Source organism: Corvus moneduloides, chromosome 13 (genome assembly GCF_009650955.1).
Source record: "Corvus moneduloides isolate bCorMon1 chromosome 13, bCorMon1.pri, whole genome shotgun sequence".
In the NCBI taxonomy this organism is placed as follows: Eukaryota; Metazoa; Chordata; class Aves; order Passeriformes; family Corvidae; genus Corvus; species Corvus moneduloides.
Genome location: NC_045488.1, coordinates 16,983,785 through 17,010,330, shown reverse-complemented (window position 1 = coordinate 17,010,330; position 26,546 = coordinate 16,983,785). Strand labels below are relative to the sequence as shown.

Genomic DNA, 26,546 nt, shown 5'->3' with positions numbered 1-26,546 from the left:
AGCCTTTTATTGTACCACAAGTACAGAAAAATACTAGTTAAGGTAAAATGCTACTCAGGCCTTAATCATCTGGTGTTACTGATACAGCATTTTGAAAACAGTTGCAGCGAGAGAAGAAATGTGCCAGAAAAATGCAGATAAACTGTTCTTAAAGCATTAGAACTGACAGCACACCTAATTTAGTCAATCACATGTGCCTAAATATTGTTTCTTCCTTGTGCACCAAGTTCCGCACAATAAAATGTCTGAAAAGGATAGGGCATTAGGGTATCATAAAACAAGTTACACACTATTCCACCTCATCTTGAAATCAATTTCTTTTTAATAGAGTCTACTCATTCTCTTAGTGTTATTTTTTAAAGTCAGCATTAGTTTTGCCCTCCTAAATACTAGTAACCTCCACTGCAGTTTATCCCTTCATCCCCAAAACAGTGTACTTCACTTTAAAAGTGACCTCAGCTACAAGTAGCTAACCATAAATCTCAAGTCTTGCCACACTGTAATTTCAATTCAACTCTGTATCAGCGAAGGCCTTAAAAATTTTGCTTATTTCAGCAGAGTATTCTAAAATTGACAGATGTTACAAAAATATGTCACAACAACCTGTTTTGATATATCACACCTCACTGTCATTAAAAAAGGTTAGTGAAGCTTAGAAACCCCTTTTCAGAACCAAATTTAGGACAAAACTCAACTTTCGTCAAGGAGGTTCTTCCACCTAGTCACTAAGGGGCTTCTGTAGTCGACTGAGGAGCACGAACGAAACTACTCCAAATCTCAAAAACGTGATCTTTATGTTCACGAACACACACGCATGCATTGGAAGTGCTGAGGGAAGAACTGAGAGTTGAACCACCTGCCTAGAGCGTTCAGACAGTGTCACTACGCAGCTCGGCATGAGCCACAGGCAGCTCGAGCAACCCCCGCCCTCCACCACTTTCCGAAAATCTGCACCTAAACACGAGACGCCCCACAACGGGAGAGCCCGAGAAGCCGCCGTTCTGCCACAGGCCGGCAGCGCTGCGGGCTCGGCGCGGGGCCCCCCCGATCGCGCCGGGAAGGGGCTGCGGGCTCCGCCCGCGGCACAACAACGGCGGCGGCGCGGCCCGACCCGGCACAACTGTTGCTGTGGCGGGGCACGGCAGGCGCCGGGGCCGCTGCGGGACCGGCTCGCACCCTGCGGGCCCCGCCAGGGCCGCGGCACCTTCCCCCCCCCGGATAATCCCTCCCAAGCGCGGCGGCGCTGGGCTCCCGCTGCCCCCGGCCCCTTCTCCCGCACTGGGCCGGGCACGGCCCAAACGCGGCCCCGACCCCGGGCGGCGAGACGGGCGGTGCCCGCCGCCCTTCTCTCCCTCCTTCCCTCCCTCCCTGCTCGGCCCCGGGCAGGACCCCTCGCCCGCCGGGATGGCGGCGCCCGGCCGCGGGAGCGCCCCTCACCGATGGTGGAGATGAAGGTGGTGTTGAAGGCGTCCTCGCTGAAGCGGAAGAGCAGGCAGGTCTTGCCCACGCCCGAGTCCCCGATCAGCAGCAGCTTGAACAGATAGTCGTAAGTCTTCGCCATCTTCGCCTGGGGTCGGCTCGCCGCCGCAGCAGGAGGGGGCGAACGCGGGAGGGAAGGAGGGCGGGACTACGGCGGGAGGGCCAGGAAGGGAAGGGAAGGGAAGGGAAGGGAAGGGAAGGAAAGGCGGGAGGAGGCGGCCCCGCGGACGCGTCACGGCGCCGGAACCGCCGGGCCCGACGGGGGCTGTGGTGCGCGGGCCCGGCACTCACTGAGGGACGTTTGGGGCTTTGCTGTCACTGCGCGGTCACAGGGCCGCGTCCCACGGGGCTCAATTCTCTCTGGATCCTGACAAGAGTTGTAAAAAGCGTCAGGTAGTTATGTGTTCTAGTGGCACATTAAATAATGGCATAATACTCCACGTCACCAATAAGTGAGTGTAATGTGTGACCTCAGAAGTTTACATGTTGCCCTGGGCATGTCAACTCAGAAAGAAACTTATGCACACAACACAAAAATTATTTTCATGCGGTCTCACATAACACTGGAAATGGGGATATTCTACAAGATATCTACTCTAGAACAGTTCAAACACTTTCCCCCATCTTTTTTTCCACTAATAATTATCTCTTGGTGTGAGGCAGCCTCATTATGTATTCATTATAGTATGTTCCCCACAGGATGTCACAAGGCACTATAAAAATAAATAGCACTACTGAAACACTTCGAAATGACAACAAAGAGTTACTGCTTTAATTTAATTTAAAGACTGTAGCCTTCAGACAAGCTATAAACAGAACTCTCTAACACTATAAATCACTAGAACAGTGCTCGGTTTCCTCTTAGCAAAAACAGGGAAAAGAGACATTTTCCCCAAATCATTCATCAAAGTTTCTATTAGTTATAACCCAGCTGACGACTGTAAAAGGTCCTTTCTCACTTCTGGGGTGGTTTTTTTTTGTTTTGGTTTGGGGTTTTGTTTTTGTTTTTGTTTTTTGTTTGTTTGTTTGTTTTTTGTTTTGTTTTTGGGGTTTTTTTATGTATGTTAATTTGGCAAATATATATGCTGAGTTCTATAGATAATCAAACAAAATTAGTTTTGAATATTAAAGCTCTCTCATACATGGTTAGCCTCCTGCAAGCACACAAAAAATCACCTCATGACATTAAACAACAATTTGATGGGGTGAAATTGGGCTAAGCTAGTCTAATGCCTGGCTACTGCTATATTTGTGCACTGAGGAATCACTCCAGACAAATACCTTCAGCCATTATAATCCTTGAAAAAGCAAAACGTATTCTGCTCCTAGTTATTAATTATGCAAATTTTCCCTGTTAAGAGTCTCAGTTTGGTGGTATTCCTGGCCAATATGTTTTTGGTAGCAAATCATGAAAAATCCATTGACAGATGGGATGTAAATCTCTGTACAAGGTGAATTCAGCAAGAGCTTGTCATGAATGCTAATCTAACTTTCAGTTAATTGGATCAAAATATAACAATATAATTTTATATCTATACTTTTATATGCTTCATCATAATTCAAGTGAAAAAAATTCTTTTTCTTATTTATAGTAATTGTTTGATTGAGACCTCTGGAAGACCAGGATATCATCTGATAGAGGAGAATGAAAGCCGCAAAACAAGGATGGGGGGAATTGCCGGTTCTTTTTTTTTTAACACACCTGAGGACCTCTGCCTAGTTCAGGCCAGAATTTGGAAACATGGCTGCTTGGATCGTTTTTGTACCGTATAATTAGCAGTTGGGCTGTTTAAATGTTAAGATGAGTTGTTACACTACTTATTACAGGAATTGAGTTTATAAATTATAATGGCAACCTGGCAGCTGAAGCAGACAGACCAAATTGCTTAATTATTCAGTCTAACATGAATAATTGGATTATAGGAAACTGAAAATGAAAAACTAATCTCTGAAACATTTCCATGTAGCTGTACTTTCTGAGACATGAGTTGCTGTGTACTGTAATTATGGCCATGCTGAAGATTACTACACAAACACATTTCAGCATTGAAGAGAGAAATTTTGGGGTTAATATTCACTCTTGAGTTTTATGGAACACATAGGCTTTCATATGTCTCCGGAGCAATATGTTTGCGAATGCCATCTGTTACTCAAGAGTATTTTTATAGAAAAATAATGCAAATTACTTCCCTCTTCAATTACACTGGTGCTTTGCAATAGTGCGTTCTGCTCTGATTTGAAAAAGTGCCAGTTTGCCACATTCAAGGGACAGATGTTTACTTAACTATGAACTTTAAAAACAAGATATAAAAATTAAGTTACAATTTTTGATTTTCTAGAATATGAAAAAACTGAAATTGTTCAATTATATACCTTGTAATATGTTAGTAAAACTTTGAGGAGTACTATCAAAGCTGTTAAGGTTCAATAACCACACCTCTACGATACCTGTTCCATGAAAACACTTTGGAACCCAGTCTTTGTCATGGCACCAAATTGGGAAAGTTAACATTTGGTTTATGTTGCATTACAGTCAAATAGATCAAAAATTCTTTTCTTTTCTGGCATGGGAAAACCACTGAGGGGAACACTGAACATGTAGGAAATAGAAGAGATTTGAAACTATGGTTTACCTTTTGTCACAATGCAAAAGCAGATGGTACTGTAACAGTTTGATTCTGTTTTGTACATTTCAAAAAAAGCAGAATTTTAAAAGCCTTTACGATCCTTAAATTACTACCATTTTGCCTGAATAGAATCATAGAATCATTAAGGTTTGAAGAGAGCTCTGAGATCATTGAGTCCAACCTTTGACCAAACACCACCTTGTCAACTAAGCCAGAGCACAAAGTGCCATGTCCATTCCTTTCCTGAATGCTTCCAGGGATAATGACTCCATCACCTCCCTGGGCAGCCCACTCCAACGTCTAATCACCCTTTCAGTGAAGAAATTCTTCCCCATGTCCAACCTAAACCCTCCCTGGAGCAGCTTGAGGCCATGTGCTCTCATCCTGTCACTTACTCCCTGGGTGAAGAGCCTGATCCCCACCTGGCTACACCCTCCCTTCAGTAGTTGTAGAGAGTTATAAATTCACCCATGAGCCTCCTTTTCTCCAGACTAAACACCCCCAGCTCCCTGAGCTGCTCCTCATCTGACTCGTGCTCCAGATCCTTCCCAGCTCTGTTGTCCTTCTTTGGACTCACTCCAGCACTTCAATGTCTTTCCTGAGTTGAGGAGCCCAGAACTGGATGCACCCCCCAGCACAGGGGGATGGTCACTGCCCTGGTCCTGCTGGACACACCATTGCTGCTGCAGGTCAGGTGCCATTTGCCTTCTTGCCCACCTGGGCACACCTGGGCTCATGTTGAGCCACTGTCAACCAGCCCTCCCAGGTTCTTTTCTGCTGGGCAGCTTTCCAGCCCCTCTGCCCCAGCCTGTAGTGCTGCAGGGCACTGTTGTGAGCCAAGGGCAGGAGCCAGCATCTGGCCTTGTTGAACCTCATGAAAGTGGCCTTGGCTCCTAGATCCAGCCTGTCCAGATCCCTCTGCAGAGCCTTTCTGTCCTCCAGCAGATCAACACTCCCATCCAACTTAGTGTCATCCATGAACTTCCTAAGGGTGCCCTCAATCCTGTCATCCAGATCATCAGTAAAGACCTCAAACAGGACTGGGCCCAGTACTGATCCCTGGGGAACACCACCAGTGACTGGTCCCAACTGGATGTGGCACCATTCACCACCACACTCTGGGCCCAGACATCCAGACAGTTTTTAACCCAGCAAAGAGTGCACTTATCCAAGCCATGGGCTGCCAGCTTCTCCAGAAGAGTGCTGTGGGAGATGGTGTCAAAGGCTTTACTGAAGTCCAGGCAGATTTCACAGCCTTTCTCTCACCCACTAGGCAGGTAGCCTGGCCATAAAAGGAGATCAGTACCACAGTTCAAGCTCGTCCGATAAACAAGTAGTCCTAATCAAGTTATGGCAGAATTCCTTTAGTCACTGGGGTGTAGGTAAAGTGCATCTGTTAAAGCCCTCAGTTTAAGAAAGGAACTAACAGGAATAGCAAAATGTAATTACTACTGCTATTCATATGCAGTAAATTCAAAAATCTTTACATACACATAAAAAATGCCAGAAAATTCTTGTTTACCAATGCCTACATTTTAAAGAAAAAACCAGATTATATTGCTACTTCATTCCCACTCTCATTTTTAGTTTCTCAAATAATACACATCATTACTTCTAGCTTTCAAAAAGTCTTTTCCCCCCTCAGTTCAAAGGTGAGACTGGTTAAGTAAAAAGACAACTGTGTGAAAATGTGGTTTCAGTGAAGCTCTTCGGCTCAATGCATACAAAATTGTAGAAAATTCTGCATCTTAATTACTTAAGTATAAGGTTTAAAAAAACAATAGAGTTTAAAACATGTTGGTAGAACTAAGAGCCTGTTATTTTGGCACTAACTGGAATCAACAGGTCCAAGTCCTACAAACAAGAATCTTATGAGGTAGTCCTGCCCTGAATGCCACCTAACCACAAGTCATTAACATGAGCTTTGCCCCTTAGCTTTTGAACTCTGCTAGCCAATATAATAATATTTTTGATGCATATCTCTAACAACTCTGACTTTGGCAGGTACCTCTGGAATTCATTACTGTTGATGACCATCATGTGACACTCCTTTAAAAAAAGTCACTTATTCCCTGTTTCCAGTAAATAAATCTTTGACTGAAGGTAGATACTTCTGTGCTCATTCTACACTTTGTCTTACTGCATTTGATAGGTTGATATGTCCTGCTTTTAACTCGTAGTTTTAAGATCAATGCATTGGTTTAATTTACAAAGAACAGTACTCTACTGTAGTGATCTAAATGTACGAATTTTCCAATGTATATATCAGAACTTTATATAGAAGAAGTTAAATCAAGTCATTATTGGGAAAAGAAATTACACAAAGTACGTACAGTTCAATTCCAGGAAGAAAAAACACTGTAAGATTCTTATCTGTAAAATCCATTAATTTCAAAGTTTGCTACTACAATAGCACTAAAAGTGGACTTTCTTCAGTTTCCACTGCTAATCTAAACTGTCTGAGCATAAGTATATTTAAACCAAATTATTACATGCCACAGTTTACACCATTAGTTTACAATCAATTAAAATTATAACTCTTAATTCTGAAGTACAGGCAAAACCACAGACAGGTCACATTCTGGATCAAACATACCACTTGAAGTGAACCTACTTCTTTTGAGTGCAGCTTCGAGGTGGTTAGTGAAAAGAAATCTAAATGGTCTTAACGATAGTATTACAGAGACACCCATCCCCATTTTAGTATTCTAGACAACTACTACAAGCATTAGTAGGGTGAATTTGTTTTTTTTTTTTAATCAGTCACTACACACTTCTTCAGTGACCACAGGCAGTTTATACAAGGTTCTGTAGTAAAACCTCCTAAAAGCCATTTTTCTCACAATGACAAAGCAGATCCTAAGGAGCCACCCAAATTTAGGTGCAGAAGGCCACAAATGGAGCAGAACGAAGCAGTACCAGGGACAGCAGGTGCTCATCACAGTGAGGGCTTGCAGGCTGTCCCAGCCCAGCAGGAACCCACCCACAATGCATGTCCTCAGAGACACAGATTCAGCTTTCAAACACAAGAGACTGATACTCGCAATGCAGGAAAAACCCAACTGTCATTATGTTGTTTTTAAACATTTCCAGATCAGCTTTTGGAATTTTTCTGTTGTCATTCTATGACAGATAAAGTTTCTTGATCTTTTCTCTAAAATGAGATCAAAGTCCTTGCTTGCTGGGAGAAGGCTGGAAAGAGTTGTTCTCTTAGACCTGAATCTATCTGTGTCTCAGTAGGCCAAGCCACAGACAGCAGACAGCAGCATTTGTCTCCTTGCTAACTGACACTTAAACTCAGCACTGCATTTCCATTTTCTAAAGAGTGCACTTCAAAAAAAGCTTCAATTGTAAGATTAAAGGTAATGCATTAGAATTGACTCATACAGCAGGTCACTGAACTACAAGCAGTTACAAAAAGGAAATGAATCTCCAAGCAAAACCAAAATAGAGAACCAGAGGAATGTGTCCAAAACACATCCTGTTTTCAGATCATCCTGTGTGCCCCTCCTTCCAATGAAGCCAATTTTTAATGTGACTTTAAAGTCTTCCTCAGCCACCGAGGCTCTTTGCAGGAAAGACATCTAAGGGAAAGCTAGGAGGAAGAGGTGAAGAAGGGCTATTTTATTGCAGGTGGTGCTTTATACATGGTGAAGGTATTTTATTTAACAAAGGAAAACATAATTCTCCTTCAAATGCTGAATCAAAAGCCTTAAGAGATTATCCACTTTCCATTCTGCTTGCAGATAAATAACATGCATTTGAAAAGGATGGGAAGGTAGTAGGAACAGCTAAGACCCAAGAACTGACTCTGTGCTGGTAACTGGTTTATGTTCTTAGCTTCACAGGACAGCATGCAGAGGAAAGTATGAGTCAGAGCCCTTCCTATTAAATTCCCCATGATACAAGAAATACTTCCAAAATACCTCTATCTGTGTGTCATCACCACAACAGCGCATAAGGAAAAAGTGCTAACACAGCATTACAGTGTTAAAAGGCTGTGACAGTGAGAAGAGGAAAAACAATATAATGGCTTGGAGCACTACAACACATGGGGTTATTCTGGCAGAATAATGGAAGAGTTTGAGGTGGAAAGTATTTTGAAAGTTGTTACAGTGTCAGCACTGGAGGGACCAAGCCCAGCTTTGAGAATATTGTTGTCAGAAAGGTATGCTTCTATGAAATTATATCCTCACTTGTGCTCATGGCAAACTTTTCAAATAATCTTTGCTAAATGCATCAGTTCCCTCTTAGAAAGGCATGTTCCCTTTGGACGTTTGGGGAGCCTTCATATCAAGTGATTTTTGTAAGGTCTATTGTGCCACCAGGAGGATTTCTATTGAACTACACTTTAAAAGTGTTCCAGGATAAATACATGTGATTTTACAGACTACATTTGTGATTACTGACTTATGGGAAAAAATATTCAGTCTCTTACTAAAAAAATTAGTGATTTTTTTAAAAATTTCCACTATCTGCAATATTTTTATGTCTCATAAGTTGTCTAAATTGATTTAAGTATATGAATGACAACTAACAGAAATTATTCTGCCTTTTTCTTTTTGACTGGGACGGGAAACTGCAAAAGAATATGCTCACAGGTACAGCTTCATGCAATGCATCATTTAGTGTGAAACAACATACATATGTTCAGTTCTGGGATCCTCAGAACGACAGGGAGAGGGTCCTGTAGAGGCCCACAAAGATGACGAGGGGTCTAGAGCATCTCTCTTATGAGGAGAGACAGTGGGAGCTGGGCCAGTTTAGACTAGAGAAGACTGAGAGGGGATCTAATTAATGCATATAAGTGTCTTCAAGGCGAGTGCCAAGAGGATTGTGCCAGACCTTTTTCAGTGGTGCCCAGTGATGGGATGAGGAGCAATAACCATAAACTAAACCACAAAAAGTTTCACCTCAGCATGAAGAAGAACTTGTGTGTAAGGTGGCAGAGCACGGGAACAGCTGCCCAGGGAGACTGTGGAGCCTCCCTCTCTTGGAGACATTCCAAACCCACCTGGACACGTTCCTGTGTCACTGCTCTAGGTGACCCTGCCTTGGAAGGGGGTTTGGACTGGATGACCTCCAGAGGTGCCTTCCAACCCTAACAATTCTATGATTCTGTGCCATGTGAGTGATGATTTAGTCAGCATCTAGCGTGAAGTCGATGCACTTCTAAACGGCATCTAGAGCCTGAAAAGGCCAGCGTCACGTATTGGCGTGTTGGAGGCACATGTGCAGCTGTTTTGCAGCGGGCACGGTCCCGCCCCCGACACGCAGCACAGGCGCGGCTCCGGCTCTGCGCCGGGCGGGAGCGCGCAGAAGGGGCGGCTCGGCGGCGGACATGCCTGTGAGTTGTTTACAGCCCTTCACCCCCGTGCCCGGTGCCGCCTGTCCTCGGGCACCGCGGGGACCTTGAGGCGCGGGGGGTAACGGAGCGGAGCGGACGCGACTGTCCCCGCTCTCCGGCCGCCGCTGCGGCCGCTCGGGCTCCCTGCTGTCCTCGGCCCCCGGAAGCCGCCGGGACCCGCAGGCGGCCGCGAAGGCCCCGGCGGGGCCCGGCCCCCCGGCCCTGCGGCCTGGCTGCAGCCGCGCTTGGGACAGCCCCGGGGCGCCAGCCCGGCTCCCATGTGGCCGCGTAACGCGCAGTGCGCTTTTCCTCTTGCCCCACCTAGCTGGCCAAAGACCTAGTGCATCCCTCCTTAGAGGATGAGAAGAGAAAGCACAAAAAGAAACGTCTTGTGCAGAGCCCAAACTCCTACTTCATGGATGTAAAATGTCCAGGTAAATATTTTAAATGTTCATATGTTACGGAAGGAACAAACTAATTTTGTATACTGTTCATCTTCATATAACGGTTGATTATTATTTCTTTTTTTATCTGAGTTTCATTTATCTATTCTGTAGAGAAAAGGGTCTGTATATTGCTTTCCGTTTTTTAACAATAGAAGTGTTTCAGTCTTTGGAAAAAGTTAATGCAAACAATCCGCCTTTTCTTTTCTGGAGGTTATGGCATGAGACCTTCTTTAGTTGGGATTTTTCCTTTATAAAACCCTTGCAAGTAGGGAAAAACCCATCCCCCCAGATTTGCACGTATAAAAAGTGAGATTAAATGGAGGCCTTAAAGCATCCATAGCACAAGTTTCAAACAGAAGCCAACATTGTTTTCCTCCTTTTGTAAGTTAGTTCTGGAAGAGCAGCTGGAAAAACTTTTGACAAGGATATATGCAGGTATCCTGCACATATGCACAGAAAGTAAAACATAAACAACTGCCTTTTTTGCATATTGCTGTTAAGAACTAAGCTGCCGTCTAGCTCACATACAAGGGTAATAAGATGTTGCCTATGTCCACTTTTCACAGATCTTCATTACTTTGGCTCAGAGACATCTGTATAGTCAACTTCTCTTTTATAAAGTAAACCATGGGATTTTCTAGCACCATTACAGGAATGTGCTCTACCAGTGAACAGCTTCTTTGTTCAGCAGTTACATCCATATTGCCCAGTGTGGCAACTTCCTAGAAACTGCTGTAGCCTAAGAAGATTGTAGCAGTAAGAAAACACATAGACTTGCTTACAATAGTGATCTTCCTCACTAGAAGCAGGGAACTGTTGATGTACTCAGGTTTTCTTACTATCTTATTCTATCTTAGTAGCCTAGTTTTCTAAGAAGCTCTGAGACATTGTATTCCATCTAAAAGTGATGTAAATTAATTTAAACAGCTTGAAAGTAAACTTTTAAACATAGTTGAAGGCTAAGCCTCTAGTGGTTTTTTGCTTTTTTCTTACACTTTCTTCAAAGCAGTATACATGAGTGCATACACTGTGATACAGTTAGTGTCAACATAGGCCCATAGGTCATTGGTTATCTTCATTATTGTTGGGTTAATTGGTTTTTGTGTTTGAGGGATATATCGAGCAGAGCAGGAGAGCTTCAATGATAGAATCCTATGCACAAGGCATTGAAAACAGCAGATGGCCTTATGTGTCCCTGGGTCAGTGGTATTGGAAGTTCCTGCCTCATTACTGAATTGGATTGGGCTCATTTCCCTGCCAAACCCACAAACGTTAAAAACTCATCAACATGGAAGTTCACATTCAACAGGGGGAACACAACATTTGCTGTGATTAAATTTTAGCTGTTAGCAGTTTTTCACAAAGATTTGTACACTTACTCTTTGTAATTTAAACAAAGCAGAGATCTGTTGTTCTGTCTAATAGTACTTCTCCCTACCAAGCAGTCCTTTTGTCAGAGGACCCTCCTCGCAACATATGTTCTATCTTAGCTTTCTGATCTACATGTGCTGAAAATGTAATCTCTGCTCACCTTTGCCTATTTATTTTGTATATCCACATCCAGATTAAACCCTTTACAGGTTTTCTCCCTCCAAAAATACCTCTTGGCTAATTAAAAATACTTTTCAGGGGAAGAAATTGAAAAGCAGTGAAAATTCCATTTTTAAGCCATGTATGAGTGATTTAATTCTTTCTTAAGTTGTAGAATTTATAAGTTGTAGACAAAAGCATTGCATAAGGAATTAGTGAAGTTATTCTGTGCCAGTCTTTGCATTTAAATATTATGTTAGTTTTATAGAATGCAACCAAGCACAGGCCTTACATGTACCAATTATTAAACAGAAAGCAAACATAGATTGGAACAGCAGTATTTATACTCCGAGCTGCCAGGCGTTGTCAACAGCAGTGTTCTACTGTTACAAGTTAAATATTTCTCCAGCTGCATGGGTTCTTCTGTTCAGCAGAGAAGGCTAATCTAGAGCTGCTCAACTTCTTTGCAGGAGATGTGATAAGCAAATTAGGGCTTGTCAGCCAGCAGGCTGTGTTGATATTTGTATAGGGGTCATACCAGTTTCAGTTATCTAACTTGCTTTCCTATGCATTTAAATAAAGGCAAGCACTTTGGAACACAACTATTTGCTTCATTTGGTTTGGTGTGTTGTGTCATGAAATACAGATGTATTTTTGGACAAGGGTAGTTAGAGTACCTGATTCAATTAACACATAAAAAAATGACGCTAGAAATACCCAGTGGAAAGGTTCATAATGCTGTTTTTCAGGGTGCTACAAGATCACCACTGTCTTCAGCCATGCTCAGACAGTAGTCCTGTGTGTAGGGTGCTCAACTGTCCTGTGTCAGCCAACTGGGGGCAAAGCCAGGCTCACAGAAGGTAAGGGCAATTAAGGCATTTTATAACCTGCAAATAGTTTAGCTTTGGTTTTGGAAACTGATACTGGAACACTTACTTTGCAAATTGCTTAGAGTTGGCTAGTAGAAACATTGTTAATGGGCCCAGAATTGTGAATTTTTCTTCAGATTCTTTGTTTTTAAATGGCTATACAGATATGCCAGGCAGCTAAACACCTACATTGTCATCAAACACACTTTATTTTAGGTGACTTGTCATTTCCTTCAGCTTATATGATGAATACTGCTGTTTAACTCCGTGCTATGTTTAGAGCGTTAAAAAGCACCATGAAAGGAGTAGGGTACTTTTGCCAGGCTAAAGTAATTCTGTGCCACTTCTAGTCACTAATGGCTTGCCTGTTTGTTTTTAAACAGCCCTACTGTAAAGCAGTTCTCTGGCTCAAAAAAAAAATTGTTTTGTATAAATTATAAGGGAATAAATAACCACTGATAATTATAAACAGATAACTCGTATATACAGATAACTGGTATAACACCAGTATCTTTGAATGCAGCCCAGTGTCTGGGGTATATGAAAGGCACTGGAAACACTTTAGGATTTAAAAAAATGTAAAAACTAATCCAGATTTTACTAATTTCTTGTTCAAAGTGCAAAAGGTGAACATGTATAGAAATTACACGTAGCAGTGCTTATATAATGTGCTACTACACAGGGGTAGTAAATGTGAGGACAATACCTGAAGTAAGGCTGTTGAGCAGTTGAAAATGGTAACAACACACCTAGCAGCTGTTTCAGTTTGGGGGTTTTGTCACTAAGGAATGGAACAGTAGACTGAAATTTTAAAAGGCATCTGGAAGAAAAGAAATGGTACATCTTAGTCTTATTTTAAGATGAATTGCATGAGAGCCATGTTGTTCAGGTTGAGCTAGAGAAGACTTACAGTGCTAAATCTTCTCCTCTTGTGGTACATGAAATTTAAATTTAATCCTTGAATTTTCCTTTCATTGGATGGACAATTTTTCAAGGCAGTCTAACAATTTTAATATCTAGACTATTCATATCTCTACTCATGTGATTTCTTTGCAGGCTGTTCATTTAGAAGAAAGCAACACTGAATGGTTCAGCATGTGATTTTTTGGATCTGTGCTCCTGAAAGCCTTACCAGTTTAAAAACGCCTGTTACAACAACAATGTAATTATGATTGATTTTGTACAAATTACATGCTACTCCTGACTAATCTGCTGGAATCTCTTTCTCAATAAATGATTTGAACTGCAAGTTTTTCCTGTAAGTTTGCAGACAACTGAGCTCTATTTTTATAATTTTGCATTTAAACAGTAAAAACCTTGGACTTCTGCATCCTTGCTCTTGTTAATCATAAACTACTGCAGCGTAATGCATATAGCAACAGAAACTGCTTTAAGAACACATTTAGTGTATTTTATTACTGCAACTACCCTAACTGCAAGGGTTGCAAAAGCTAGATAGGATCTTAAATGGCTCATTTGCTTTCAATGTTGCTGTAGTCCCTTCCCCATCTTGGGTAATATGGTGATAAATAAAAATGTAAAGTTACTTACCTATGTTCAGCTGTTTCTCTGGAATGCCTGGATTTTTCCTCCCACTAATTTGATCTCAGGACTGCACTTGGTATTCTAAACTGAGATTTCTATCCCAAAAAAAAAAAAAAAGGAATCCTTTGCAAAGCACTGAAAGCATTCAGTATAGAGAAGGCAATTGGCATATAAGAAATTGTAAGTCATGCAACTACACTAAGAGATGTGAATGGTATCTAGTCATTAAAAAACCAGTACAGCAAACCCATGCATATTGTCAGTATTAAATACTGGCATTAAATAATTGCTTTCTTGCAATAAGGAAAAGGGTTTAATTAGTTTTTGAAAGCCATGCCTTTCTAAATTGCTGGTAAAAATGGATTTTGTTTTTAACCATGACAAAACATTCAAACAAAATCTTACGTATATCTTATTTTACTAAATAATATCTCAAGTTATGTATCAACATCTCTTTAAAAGTATCAGGTGTCTTGGTGAGGTAATTATTGTTGGGATTTTCTAATTAACTAGTATTCTTTTTATGACTCTGAAAACTCATATACGTCTAGTCATTAAAATAAACCAAAAACCTGATACTGCAACTCGTTGCATTTGCAAGGTAAGTTTTATTTCAGTTATTTCAAACAGTGAACATGTAATTACCAGATGCAGAAGGAGGTGTTTGATACAGAAACAGGTGTACCAATGGAATACACGTGCCTTCTAAGAAAAATAGGGGTTTATGTCAGTGCCACTCACAACAAAGGTTCACTCACAATTAAGTCTATCATGAAAGCTGCTCTTAATTGACCAGACAGTTTCCCACATGAAATGCCAGCCCATCAAATCACTGGTTTTAGAACAAAGTAGCAATATTAATTTTGACCTGAATACATACGCTAAGGCCAGATTGATTCCTACTCGCTCATATCTCTGCTTTCTCTACCCTAAAAGATAAGAACTCATGATTAATTTAATACCATAGCAGAGACTGTCAGGGACCCATTTTGTTCCAGGTACTGGAAGATGAAATCAGAGCATCTCCAGTACTGCGCATGTGACATCAGAGGCTTTTTAAAAGCCTTATTACAGGAGATCAAGTATAAAGAACATGGTATGCAAATAAAAAATTGGTGGCTAAACATATTCTAAATGGGGAGTGAGACACTGTCATTAATATAGTGGTATTAGCAATGCCTTAGTTTTTACCCTTACTCATTTTCATACATCAAATATTTACATTTGTTAGTGTTCGCTCATATGCAAACAAGCGTAACAGTAAACCTACACCTTCTACATTCTCAGCCTTTGTCTAAATTCACACACAACAGTGAGTGAAACTTGTTTTCTCCCAAGTATACAAAATGTTTTTCAAAAACAAGAAATACCATTTGCAAAATAGGGTATTGTACAAGACAAATATGTTAAAAATCCTAAAAGTGTTACTCTTCAGATTTTCTGCATTTAAAACATTATGTTTGATCTATTTCTATTCAGGTGTTCAACACAAAACCAGAAGTTCTTATTCTTATTCCCTGCCTAAAGCTAGCACTCCTGCTTTTCCCCAGCTAGCAGGTGCTCAGGACTGGGGGAAGAACCCCAGTACTTCTGTATTGGAACTGTCAGACAATACCAAAGACTTCACAGAAAGAGGAGATAATTTGTTGCCTGACCAATGAAAGTTCATTCAGAAGGGTTCTCTTTGTTGTGTTTACTGATTGGATACTCTTGAGATAAAGACAATACATTATTAATGAACAAAAAAGTGAAGTTTTGGTGAGTGGGCCAGAAACCCCAAGCAAACAATTTTTAAGGCACAAAATGTTATAATTATGAAGAGTATACTAAACTAGTCCTACTAGCTTCAATTTAAAATGTAGGTGAAACACTGACCCCTCAAAATACTAAATTTCCAGGTTTCTTGGTCTTAGGTAATAAATATTACCATAGGCATAGTGGGAACAGACATGGCAGCATGCTGTATCATCACAGGGCAGGTAACAACTATGAAGATAATACTAAAAGCATTAGTTCGGGAAAGAGGCAGGTAGGGCTACCTTCTGCTAGCTGCTGTCCAAAACATCTTGCTCCTTGAATTCAGAGAAGCAGAGCTGCTAAACAGTGCAGGAAAGGAAGTATTGAAACCTTTCCTGAAAGATACTTCTACTTTGTCTCAGCCTGGAAATAATTGTCTGATGTAACACAGGGGAAGTGAGGTGGAGGTAAATCTTTGAGATGACAGTTGCCACGACCATGTTTGGTTGGTGAGACTTCTACTCCTGGCTTCAAGAATGGGCTTTAAATTGTACTGAGTTATTTAAGTTCCTAATTTGTGTTTATAAAGGAATATTGACACTACAGAATACAGTGCCATTTCTGCCTACCAAGTTAGCATGTGTATCACTCAAAAACAATGAGACAGTTTGACAGCTTGCCACATTGTGCTATTTGGGTGGATCTGGCTCTAGAAATAATACCTTCATTGCACAGTAAACTAATTTCACACATTCTCTGTGTCCAATAAAAATGGATGGGAGAACATCTAAACAACAAAAAGATATTTACTTACATTGCTCTAGATTAATTCTTTTCTAATGCTTAATCCACAGCTCTGACAAAAGCCTGCTTCTGGTATAACTCTGCATTCTGGAGGTAGCTTCAGGATTTGGATTTTGTTGTTTTTTTTAAGCAAGTAAGGAAAGTGCTATGTGAAAACAAAAAGCAACGGTGATACACTTTTTCTTTAAAAAGTAATACTGAACAGTTTTGGCAGACTGGAACTGTGACAATAACAAGCAACATATTTGTGTGTTCAAATTGAGATGTGAAATATTTCTAAAGTTTAACATTCATGGTAAATAATTTGTACTTCTTAGTGCAAAAAAAAGCTATTTTTTTAAAATCTTTGTCAAGTGTTTCACTAGTTGAGAAAAATAACCTGCTAATATAATGATAATTTACACAGGTACTACAGAAAGTCAACTTTGACTGTTACATTCTCATTTTCTGTAAGTTAGGAATTTCCCTGAGAGATGAATTCCAGTTAGACATAAGTTTAGCACCACTAGCAGAGGTTAAGTGAATTTCTTATGCTTTTTCTTCCCATATTCTTAGTGATACTGAAGTCCAATTACACCCTTCTTCCTTTGTTTTTCAGTTCAGTGAGTTGAGTCACATACATCTCTTTTAGTCTGTATACTGTGCCCATTTTTCTTTATCGAATTCCCTTGCAATCTTTAAGGCAGTGCTGTTGAGGGAAACCGATTGCATATTACAGATAATAGTGACAATTACCCCTCTTGGGGGTGCCACTGGCCAAGTCCCAAGAGCTTCAGGGTCCAGCTCTTCAGGCAGAATGAGGAGGACACTGCTGGCCCCCACGGCCCCCCCGGTGTGAGATGCGTAATGTCTCTGCTGTCTGCAGCAGCCATACTGTTGGTTTTTCTCTACCACAGCCCAAGCCATGGCATATTTACCATCCCTGTCCCACGACACTTCTGTTTTTGGCACTGGGGTCCACATCATTGCAACTGTGCCTGGCTTGAGGTACCCTGGAAGAAGTTGGTCATTCCTGTTTTTAAATTGTCCGGCTTGATAACTGTACAACAAGGCATTTCCAAATTTCAGGAGGTCACCTACTGATGACAAAAAGCCACCACCAGCCCACTTGTAAGAGTTGTCCACATATGGTGCATTTACCAGCCGTCCCTTTTTGTTGTAAACGTAACACCTAAAATTCAAGAAAATTCAACTTGTCATTCTCATATCCTGTGCACAACTGTTTTAAGCTGCCCTACCTTAAAAGAGCAAATTGAGCATGTATTAGCTTGTTCTCACTAACATTTAGAGAGTTTTTAAAATATATTTTTAAAATATATTTATTGCAGAAAAATCAACAAGGAATTCAGACAGAAAAACAAAAATTAAGGTGATTTCTTAGGTTAGAAGCTTAACTTCAATAAAAGTACTAATCCTGCTGCATCTTAGGATATACTAAGAATAAAGACAGTATACAAATAAGAGATGTGACAGAAATAAATAGATCAGCCAACACTGATTTTTTTAAAATCCCTGTACTAGATATTAAGTGTTTTAAAGAACAAGGAATCCTACAACTAAGGCTTAGGTGACTGCTCTGAGACAGTAGTTTCCATTTATGGCTGATTTCCCCCCACTGCCCCATTATGGTTGCCATACTCTACAACAAAGCAAGGAGCATTAAAGTCTTGCATAACACAAATTAGAAACTGCCAACCAGAATTGCAGAACAAACTATCAGGAAAAATACAACAGAAGTGCAGAACAAATTATGCTTTTGAAAGAAACAATCCAATCATGACTTGATTAATTTCATACAACATATGGAAAGGACTGTTGAATAAATATATAACCCAAGGAATTTCAACCTTTGGTCTTTAGACCAAATAAGGTCCATGTACTACTTGGAGAATTACGAAAAGGAAAAGCCCTACCTAGATTGTGCCTGTATTGGAAAGCTTTTTAACAGACTTCTGAGTAACTTATAACACTGAAAGTCAGAGGTTGAAACAAAGGAAGAATGATGAATGGTCCAGGATGCAAGACTATCATCAACTCTGACAGTGATTTAGTATCTTGTTATTATTATATTTACTATCTTGTGTATTATTATCCCCATAATGAGTTTTTTGATCACGGAAAAAGTCTGTTACAAAGACATTGACTTATACCTCTAAATATCTAGAACATGGATTTTTAAGCATTTTCCTATTAGATAAATATAGTATAACCAAACCATTAAACAAACCTCAACACATCAATACATTCTATTTTGAGGCACCAAGCTCCAATTTGTGGAAGCAAACCCACAGTTTCAGCATCAATCAGCATCTCAGTTTTGCTTAACAGTAAGTACCTATAAAAAGACTCCCAGAACAGCACCTGTCCCAATTCTTTGATCCCTCCCATATTTCAGTTTATAAAAGGATGAACATACACACATTTTAAAAAGCCTTGACTGTACAAGGTAACTTACAACTTATGATAACTTATGAGAACATCACTATCATCCAGATGAGCCTCTGAGTCTATACCCAGAGAGCCTCTGAAATTTTGCAAGCAAACTAAACACCAGCACAAAGCATCTTAGAATAGAGCAGTAAAGCTGTGCACACACACACTTTCAATATACACTTGTATGTACTACAAACCTCAGATTCAACATGTTCATCATTCTTTGAGAGCATTTTAGAAGCCACACTTTTAAAAAGTCTGAGTGTCATTTTCATGAGACTTTTACGACAACCTGCTTTGTCATTCAACAGAATTCTTGTCCCACACCAAAATTTAACAGGGGAGTCAATAACCAATTGCAAAGCCCAGACAGGAAGGTCAATAAAATAAGAGAGAGCCAGACAAGAAACCCTAGCTTGATCCACTGTATTGGAATGGATTATCCAGTTACATAAATTTTTCTGGGTTTGTTGTTGTGTGGGTGCCTTGTTTTGTTTTTGTAGGAGTTTTGGGGGAGGGGGGTGTTCTTTTTTCTTTTCTATGTTAAATTATTTTTAAAAATCAATTGGTAAAGGATGTTCTGTGTTAAACAGAATTTTAATTCTGGCCAAGATTCACACTGCAATTTGATTTATGAAAACCTCGTGTTATTGTGAGACTATTACAATTCCATGGAACTCTTTAAATGCCAGTATATTAAGCAAACCATACATTCCAATATAATCTCCTAATACTCCTTGTTTTACTTTATTTGCATTTACGTGCTTACTTGTACCCAAAGTAAATATAAACTTCAAAGTCACCCTTATTACTCCCCTCACCCCCCATATTCAAACTTAGAATGGAAAATACTTATTTCTTATTCTGTAATTTTACGTGCTAATTACAGAACCAATACCATGGCATTGCAACCAGCTACATGACTAATGTTGAGGTAACATACAACACTTCATTCAAATGCCTGGGAAAAAAAAAAAATCACACATTCTTAATTCAGCTGACTTAATTAATATAGAAAGGGCAACAGTTGTTGTGGAAAAATTAAGAGTTCCACCCTTGTTTACCTTGCTCTGTTATATATCATTGCTTCATTGTCATCTAGGACAGTTGACAGCATATCCAAATCACGAAACATTTTCAGCATATAGTCTGTAAATTTTTGTCCTGAAGCTCTTTCCACAACAGCACTTAAGAGAGTAAAGCCATACGTTGAGTACAAGAACTGACTACCTTGAAGAAACACAATGAGAAAGGGAAAAAAACACACATTAGGTGCATGATGCTTAAATAGAATCATATCTGCAAATAAAACTGCATATAGCAATGAATAATCAACCATTGTTCATCCTAGGCCTAGGAAATTCTGTACTGCAGCAGACACAGATCCTGCTATGAGAACAGCACTAAAACCTTCCAGGATCTGTATGCACAGTCAGGTTTCATGCCAAGATATCAACGCTGACATTTAACATCCTTTCCACAAGATTTACCACACCAGGTCTCACAAGGATGTCTGGATTTGGAAAGCTGACATAAGCCATAAAAGACTTGTGTTTTAGTGCTTAAAAGACGCTCAGCTACTGTGACCTGTTTGTGTGTCTATACCCTGGAGAAGGGAAGACAACAGCAGTACTCACGTTTTTCAACGGTATTCATCACTTTTAGCACAGTGTTTCCAGTTCTAGAATATCCCAAAAGATTATATGAACACAAAGATGCATATAATTTAAGACAATAGAATTTATTTACAAAACAAAGTTTCATTTTTTAAAAATCTCATCCTTGTGCTAATGCCTTCTATGAAACATCTACATATTGAGCAGCTGCTGAAGTGCCTACAGTTGAGACAGATCTCTTACTTGAAGTGGTTCCTAGAGCTCTCCAAGACAGTGTTTAACTTCTCCCTCTTCCTATCCCTCTCCCCTTAAATGCACATTATTGTTTATCAGCAATGTATATAATTTACCTTAACCTAACTCATCTAAAACTTACACCTGAAGTTCCTCAAAGTCCTCTCTAAACTTAATTTAAATAATCCCAAAAATAAATTACTTCAGTAATTCTGTGATTGTATGTTTTTTCTGTAGACTTTTTTTTTTTTAGGTCTGATTTAGTGCCTCAGTCAATTTTTTTATTTCTGGCTCTTATCTAGAAGGCCCAGAACATGACTACAGCAAGTTGGTATCTGCTTACAAAATACTTTGTAGATACAAATTTCTTACCAGAATTATATTCTGCTTTAGCATTTATAAATCCAGTAACTAGTATGTTTCAGAGCACTTACTGCTCCTGGGAGAAAAGTCTTATACATATATATTACATGACCAGATGGTTTGTGCAGAACAGACCAAGTGCTTCTCTGCTGAGCTTTTAATGGGGCACATGAAGAAAAAAAAAGGGAAGGGAAGCAGAACAAACCAAAACCCTCACACAAACACTCTTTACTGGACTCTACTATCCTCTTTATTGTCAAACTATTTGAAACAAAATTCTCACCAGAAGAACACATTTTGGTCTACATTAATAGAAACTCACCTGGTTTAAAGAACAAAGGATCATTTTTAAATATCTTCAGTGATTCAATCACACTTTCAAATTTTTCCTTCAAATAGTACTCTTCCTGTTCAAACTCCTTGTCTTTCCTGCCAGGCTTTGAATTTCGGCTTTTTGTCTCACCATCATGTTCTTTCTTCTGTTTGACACAATCAGTTTTTTCCATCCCTTTACCTTCTTTTTCTTTTTGTTCTTTATCCTGATGGGATTTTGTTAGCTTAAGTGCTCTGTTTGCCTTTTCCTTTTCTTCTTTTACTTTTGTAATATCTTTTTCATAGTGACGAATCCCACTCAAGTGTGAAACTAGCAGTCTTGTGGTAATAGTGACCTAGGTAGACAGGATAATGTGAGCTCTCTTCATTAAAAGACGAACATTAAATCACCAAAAAAGTAAAATTCACCATGACAAAGAAGAGACAAAGGTGTAAGATCTTTTAAATATCACATATTAAACGCAGTTAAAAAAAAGAGTATATATGCAGACACTACACACTCAACATAAAACTGAAGATCCAAATTTGCTTTTTTTGACCAGGAAACATCAGTACTTGTCTAAATTATTTTGAGTGTTTTATAGGAATAGGTCCAGATCAGGCACCGGTACACAAATAGCTACGTAGTGACAGGAACAAAAATTCAAAAAAACTCTTACCAATAAAAAACTACATACCTTTTCACCCTCGTAGACTTTTTCTGGAAATTCAGGGACATATTTCTGCACTGGAGCATCTAAATCCAGTTTCCCCTCTTCCCACAATTTAGCAACAGCCATCATTGTCAGACACTTGCTGATACTGGCGATGCGCATGATGGTCTCTGGCTTACACACCACGCGGTTCTCTACGTCAGCATAGCCCAAGCCTTCAAGGAAAATAAAAGCACTCTGGTAAGTACTTTGCACAGAGATATGCTGAATTAATTATTTGCAATAAATTAGATTTACTGGCCCTTTAAAATATTTTTCCTCCAGCTAAACTGGGATATGAAGTATTGGACTATCCCAGCCTCTGCTTCAATTCAGTTAATAACATACTACATACTGTAGTAGTAGCAGTTAATCAGAGCCCACTGGATTAGCCAATGGCATCCCAAGTTGCTGATTAAGACTACAACAAACATAATGATAAATGAGATTGAAGATTAAGCCAAAATTTATACTCCTGAGGTCAAATATTCAGTGTAGAAAACCTGAAGAGACCAAAACCTAGACTATAAAATAACTGACCAACAGTCATAAACACTCCTTTTATTGTTCTGAATTAATGGCTGAAGCAGTAAAGGGTCTTATTTTATCAATACAGAAATTGAGAGAGGAAATCACTCACAAATTCATAGCAATTACCTGATCTGTAAGGTTTCACAAAACAGAGGTGTTACACACAATGTTTCAACATCAATCAGCAGGACTTCAATTAAAATGCAGCTTTAACAGTCTCTGTAACAGTGTTTTCCTATGTAACCAACCCACAAGTCTGGTAGCAATAACTGGAATTAATAAGGCATTATCAAGCTGCCAAACTAGTCCTCAGTTTGAGCCAGGTTTGAAGAAAGTGCAGGTGATGTTGCAGCATAAAAGCAAGAAAATGCAGCAATGACATATTTGCAGTTTTCAGCATAAGAAAGGCCTGCAAGCAATGCAAGCACCTCTGTATATATAAAACTGCAGTCTAACAATGAACTGCTCAGGCAAAAAAAACCCCAAACCTTGACAAAATACAAGAAATAAAACAGATGACATGCCAGTTGCCCAAGACCCTTTCTCTTACTTAGATGCTACTCAAGTGCATGGTGCTTGTGAATGCAGATGCTGTTCCCCCAGTGAAAACCTTCCAAACCTCACACCTGTTCCCATCAGCAAGAAAGCAGCTTTAGTACTGTGGTCACTGAATACATGCAACTTACACCTGTTCCTATTTTGCCCCCCATGAAGAAGGGAAGATGAGACCCAAACAACCCAGAACTCTGCTAGAGCAATGTTACCACTCCCAGGTGCCTTATCAAGGCCCTGTTGTTCTCTATATCCATGTGCAGCAGGGAGCAGAAAGCTCTGCCACGGCTTATGCTCCCACATGTAGTGGATCTGGCAGTCCTGCTGATAAACCACTGGCACTCGATCCTTCAGGCACTCTCCTGCTTGTCAAGGAGGGGATTCTGCAGAAGTCCTATAAAAACTTCCTTTTTCATTGCTAGATAATTTGAGACCAGAAAAAGCTATCTGATTTGAGAAAGTCTGTGATGAAGTTTTAGCACAATTTTCTTTTTAGGCCACATTATAAAAGGTATCAGAGTCTCTCCAGCTTTCTGTCATGGTGAAAGAGCAATTAAAACCCATAATCAGCTTTATACATATGTAAAAATTAATGCAACAGCAGACTATCGAAAGAAAATTACAATCTTACTTACTAAGATTTTTTTTCTTCAAATTCTATAAAACATAAATGAAAGATGTTGCCATTTACTACTACCATTTTCATTGTCCAAAAAACCCAAAACACACTGGATCTTTTGAAACTCATGAAAATATTTCTGAGAACAGATACAGATTTTGATGTTTTTTTAAACATCAAATGTCTACATGACAGGAGAAGTACTAACAGACTCTACTTAAAACTAAACTGTGTAACCAGAAAAATCCATTGCAATTTCTGAAAGGATAGCACCTATCAAATCCCAGTACCTTCCCAGTAAAACGACACCTCTGCCCACAAACAGGAGACAGGTCACCAAATGTGAGCCATTATTCCTTTGACTATTAAGGAAGTTCCTGTGGGGAGAACAGTTCTTTACCTGCTACATACAGTGCTACCAGACCACTGTACCGCTCTATGCCCAGAATACATTCAAAGGCTAATCTGAAAAATTAATGGAAGAAAGCTTCTCCAATCTAACTGTTGAGACATACTAGCATATTCTGGAACTTAACAAATTATTACTTCCGGGAAATGACTGAAGTTTACCAAGGAAGGTGTTATTTGATACTCCCCAGGCACCTGTTTCTGCCTACTGTCCGGAGATGGAACATAGATGAAATCCCAGCCTGATTAGCTTGTCTGAATTGTTCCTTTTTCAAATGTTGATCAGTGCTTGACAGCATGCACAACTACTACTCCTACATACTAACCTTCTGACCAGACTTCCTTTCCATCTACAGAAACTCCAACTAATATACCTGGGATTCCTGCTTCATCCTGCCAAAAAAACAGACAGAACACATTTAGAAGGATCTTTACAGTTAACAAACACCTCCTCCCAAACCCTTGAACTGCAAAAGCTACAAAAAAACTACAAATAAACCTGTGTATTGTTGTCTAATTATAGTTGAAATTTTGTTATGTACCCGTTTGGCTGAACTAGTACAAACTGCTTTTGCAAAGCTGACATTTTAACTCAGCCATTGGGAAAAACATAACTAACAAGAATAGCAATGTAATATTTTTGCTTTAATAATGCAACTAAATTAACAGGATTTAACTAAATTGAACAGGACATTCAAAAGAAACAAAACACGACCGAGTTAATATGCAACCGGCAAACTGCATCACCTAGTGGCAGGCAAGATTTCATAGAAGCTTCAGCTGCATTTTCAAACTAACTACAACGTGTTTTTTAAACAGAATCACAGAATATCAATAGCCTGAGTCGGAAGAAACCCCAAGGATCATCGAGGCCAACTCCTGGCCCTGCACAGGAGAACTCCAAGAATCCCACCCTGTGCCTGAGAGCGTTGCCCAAACGCTCCTTGAGCTCTGCCAGGCTTGGAGCCGTGACCACTTCCCTGGGGAGCCTGTTCAGTGCCTGACCACCCTCTAAGTAAAAAACTTCTCCTAATATCCACCTAAACGTCTCCAGACATAATTTCCTGGCATTCGCTCGTCACAGAGAGCAGAGATCAGTCCCTGCCCCTGCGCTTCCCCTCATGAGAAAGCTGCAGCCCGCAGTGAGGTCTCCCCTCCTCCAGGCTGAAAAAAGTGCCCTCGGCTGCTCCTCGTATGTCTCTTACCTCTCCTTCCTACAGCCTTTAAGACCCACCTTGTTCTCAGATACCCCATACTGTGCCACACTTCCACAGACCCCTGTATCAAGCTGGCCTAAGCCGCGCCAGCACCGGCAGCCTCCAGCGGTCCCCCCGCTCAGCACCTTGATCCTCCGCACCAGGTCCCTGCTCCTCTCCACGGCCGCGCCGAAGCCCCGCGGGAGCGGCGGCTTCTCCTCCCGCCCGCTCTCAGACTCGCCTCCCGCCGGCGCCGCCCGGACCCCCAGCGCCAGCCCCAGCGCCAGCCCCCAGCCCCAGGGCCGCGCCCCGGCCCCGCCGCCCCCTCTGCGGGGCGCGGGGACCCGCCCGGGAGCCGCCGCCCGCCGCAGGGCCCGCGCCAGGCCCGACATGGCCGGGGCGGACATGGCACCGCCGGGCCACAGGCACCGCCTCGCCGGGCCGAGCCCCGAGCGCATCGAGCGCCGCCGCCTCACGGAGCAGCGCGGCCGCGGCGGCGGGATGGGCTTAGGCAGGGCTCGCAGCGGGCAGCGCAGGGCAGGGCAGCGCAGGGCAGGGCAGCGCAGGGCAGCGCAGGGCAGGGCAGCGCAGCGCAGGGCAGCGCAGGGCAGGGCAGCGCAGGGCAGCGCAGCGCAGGGCAGCGCAGGGCAGCGCAGGGCAGGGCAGCGCAGGGCAGCGCAGCGCAGGGCAGCGCAGCGCAGGGCAGCGCAGGGCAGCGCAGCGCAGCGCAGGGCAGCGCAGGGCAGGGCAGCGCAGCGCAGGGCAGCGCAGCGCAGGGCAGGGCAGCGCAGGGCAGCGCAGCGCAGGGCAGCGCAGGGCAGGGCAGCGCAGGGCAGCGCAGGGCAGGGCAGCGCAGCGCAGGGCAGCGCAGGGCAGCGCAGCGCAGCGCAGGGCAGCGCAGCGCAGCGCAGGGCAGCGCAGCGCAGGGCAGGGCAGCGCAGGGCAGGGCAGCGCAGCGCAGGGCAGGGCAGCGCAGCGCAGGGCAGGGCAGCGCAGGGCAGGGCAGCGCAGCGCAGGGCAGGGCAGGGCAGCGCAGCGCAGGGCAGCGCAGGGTAGGGCAGCGCAGGGCAGCGCAGCGCAGGGCAGGGCAGCGCAGGGCAGGGCAGCGCAGCGCAGCGCAGGGCAGGGCAGCGCAGCGCAGGGCAGCGCAGCGCAGGGCAGGGCAGCGCAGGGCAGGGCAGCGCA

General features: G+C 41.7%; 3 protein-coding genes across 9 annotated transcripts in view; 1 reads left to right on the top strand and 2 right to left on the bottom strand.

Moving 5' to 3' along the window:
* RAB8B (RAB8B, member RAS oncogene family) overlaps positions 1 to 1,642 on the bottom strand; it is a 29,725-nt gene extending 28,083 nt beyond the window's left edge. For 3 of the 4 annotated variants that reach the window (XM_032122777.1, XM_032122776.1, XM_032122775.1), the window contains exon 1: positions 1,438 to 1,642. In XM_032122777.1, coding sequence (XP_031978668.1) covers positions 1,438 to 1,561 — 124 coding nt within the window. In that variant the 5' untranslated portion in view covers positions 1,562 to 1,642. The remainder of the gene's footprint in view (positions 1 to 1,437) is intronic. The other variant, XM_032122774.1, reaches the window with a different exon arrangement.
* RPS27L (ribosomal protein S27 like) lies at positions 1,464 to 13,852 on the top strand. Of its 2 annotated transcripts, none has more exons than XM_032122779.1 (4): positions 1,464 to 1,546; positions 9,779 to 9,887; positions 12,179 to 12,289; positions 13,355 to 13,852. In XM_032122779.1, the coding sequence occupies exons 2-4, from the start codon at positions 9,869 to 9,871 to the stop codon at positions 13,381 to 13,383; spliced, it is 159 nt and encodes a 52-aa protein (XP_031978670.1). In that variant the 5' UTR covers positions 1,464 to 1,546; positions 9,779 to 9,868; the 3' UTR covers positions 13,384 to 13,852. The 2 variants fall into 2 exon arrangements, with proteins under 2 accessions (XP_031978670.1, XP_031978669.1); XM_032122778.1 differs by lacking the exon at positions 1,464 to 1,546 and adding an exon at positions 9,298 to 9,453.
* On the bottom strand, positions 12,489 to 25,753 carry LACTB (lactamase beta). Of its 3 annotated transcripts, none has more exons than XR_004242766.1 (8): positions 25,508 to 25,753; positions 24,492 to 24,558; positions 22,041 to 22,231; positions 21,353 to 21,698; positions 19,882 to 20,047; positions 14,489 to 17,555; positions 13,850 to 13,938; positions 12,489 to 13,118 (listed from the first exon to the last, which is right to left on the bottom strand). XR_004242766.1 is itself a non-coding variant. In XM_032122736.1 (6 exons), the coding sequence occupies exons 1-6, from the start codon at positions 25,751 to 25,753 to the stop codon at positions 17,012 to 17,014; spliced, it is 1,560 nt and encodes a 519-aa protein (XP_031978627.1). In that variant the 3' UTR covers positions 14,429 to 17,011. The 3 variants fall into 3 exon arrangements, 1 of the variants encoding a protein (XP_031978627.1); XR_004242767.1 differs by having other exon boundaries at positions 16,395 to 17,555; XM_032122736.1 differs by lacking the exons at positions 12,489 to 13,118; positions 13,850 to 13,938 and having other exon boundaries at positions 14,429 to 17,555.
* Positions 25,754 to 26,546: the final 793 nt, after the last annotated feature.

Coding starts and splice junctions, on each gene's coding strand:
- RPS27L (XM_032122778.1), top strand. CDS start 9,337: ATGTGCAGCTGTTTTGCAGCGGGCACGGTCCCGCCCCCGACACGCAGC. Junction 9,454..9,778: donor GCTCGGCGGCGGACATGCCT/GTGAGTTGTTTA, acceptor TGCCCCACCTAG/CTGGCCAAAGACCTAGTGCA. Junction 12,290..13,354: donor CAAAGCCAGGCTCACAGAAG/GTAAGGGCAATT, acceptor ATTTCTTTGCAG/GCTGTTCATTTAGAAGAAAG.
- LACTB (XM_032122736.1), bottom strand. CDS start 25,753: ATGTCGGGCCTGGCGCGGGCCCTGCGGCGGGCGGCGGCTCCCGGGCGG. Junction 21,699..22,040: donor AAGTCTACGAGGGTGAAAAG/GTATGTAGTTTT, acceptor CTGTCTACCTAG/GTCACTATTACCACAAGACT. Junction 20,048..21,352: donor TCCTTTGTTCTTTAAACCAG/GTGAGTTTCTAT, acceptor TGTTTCTTCAAG/GTAGTCAGTTCTTGTACTCA.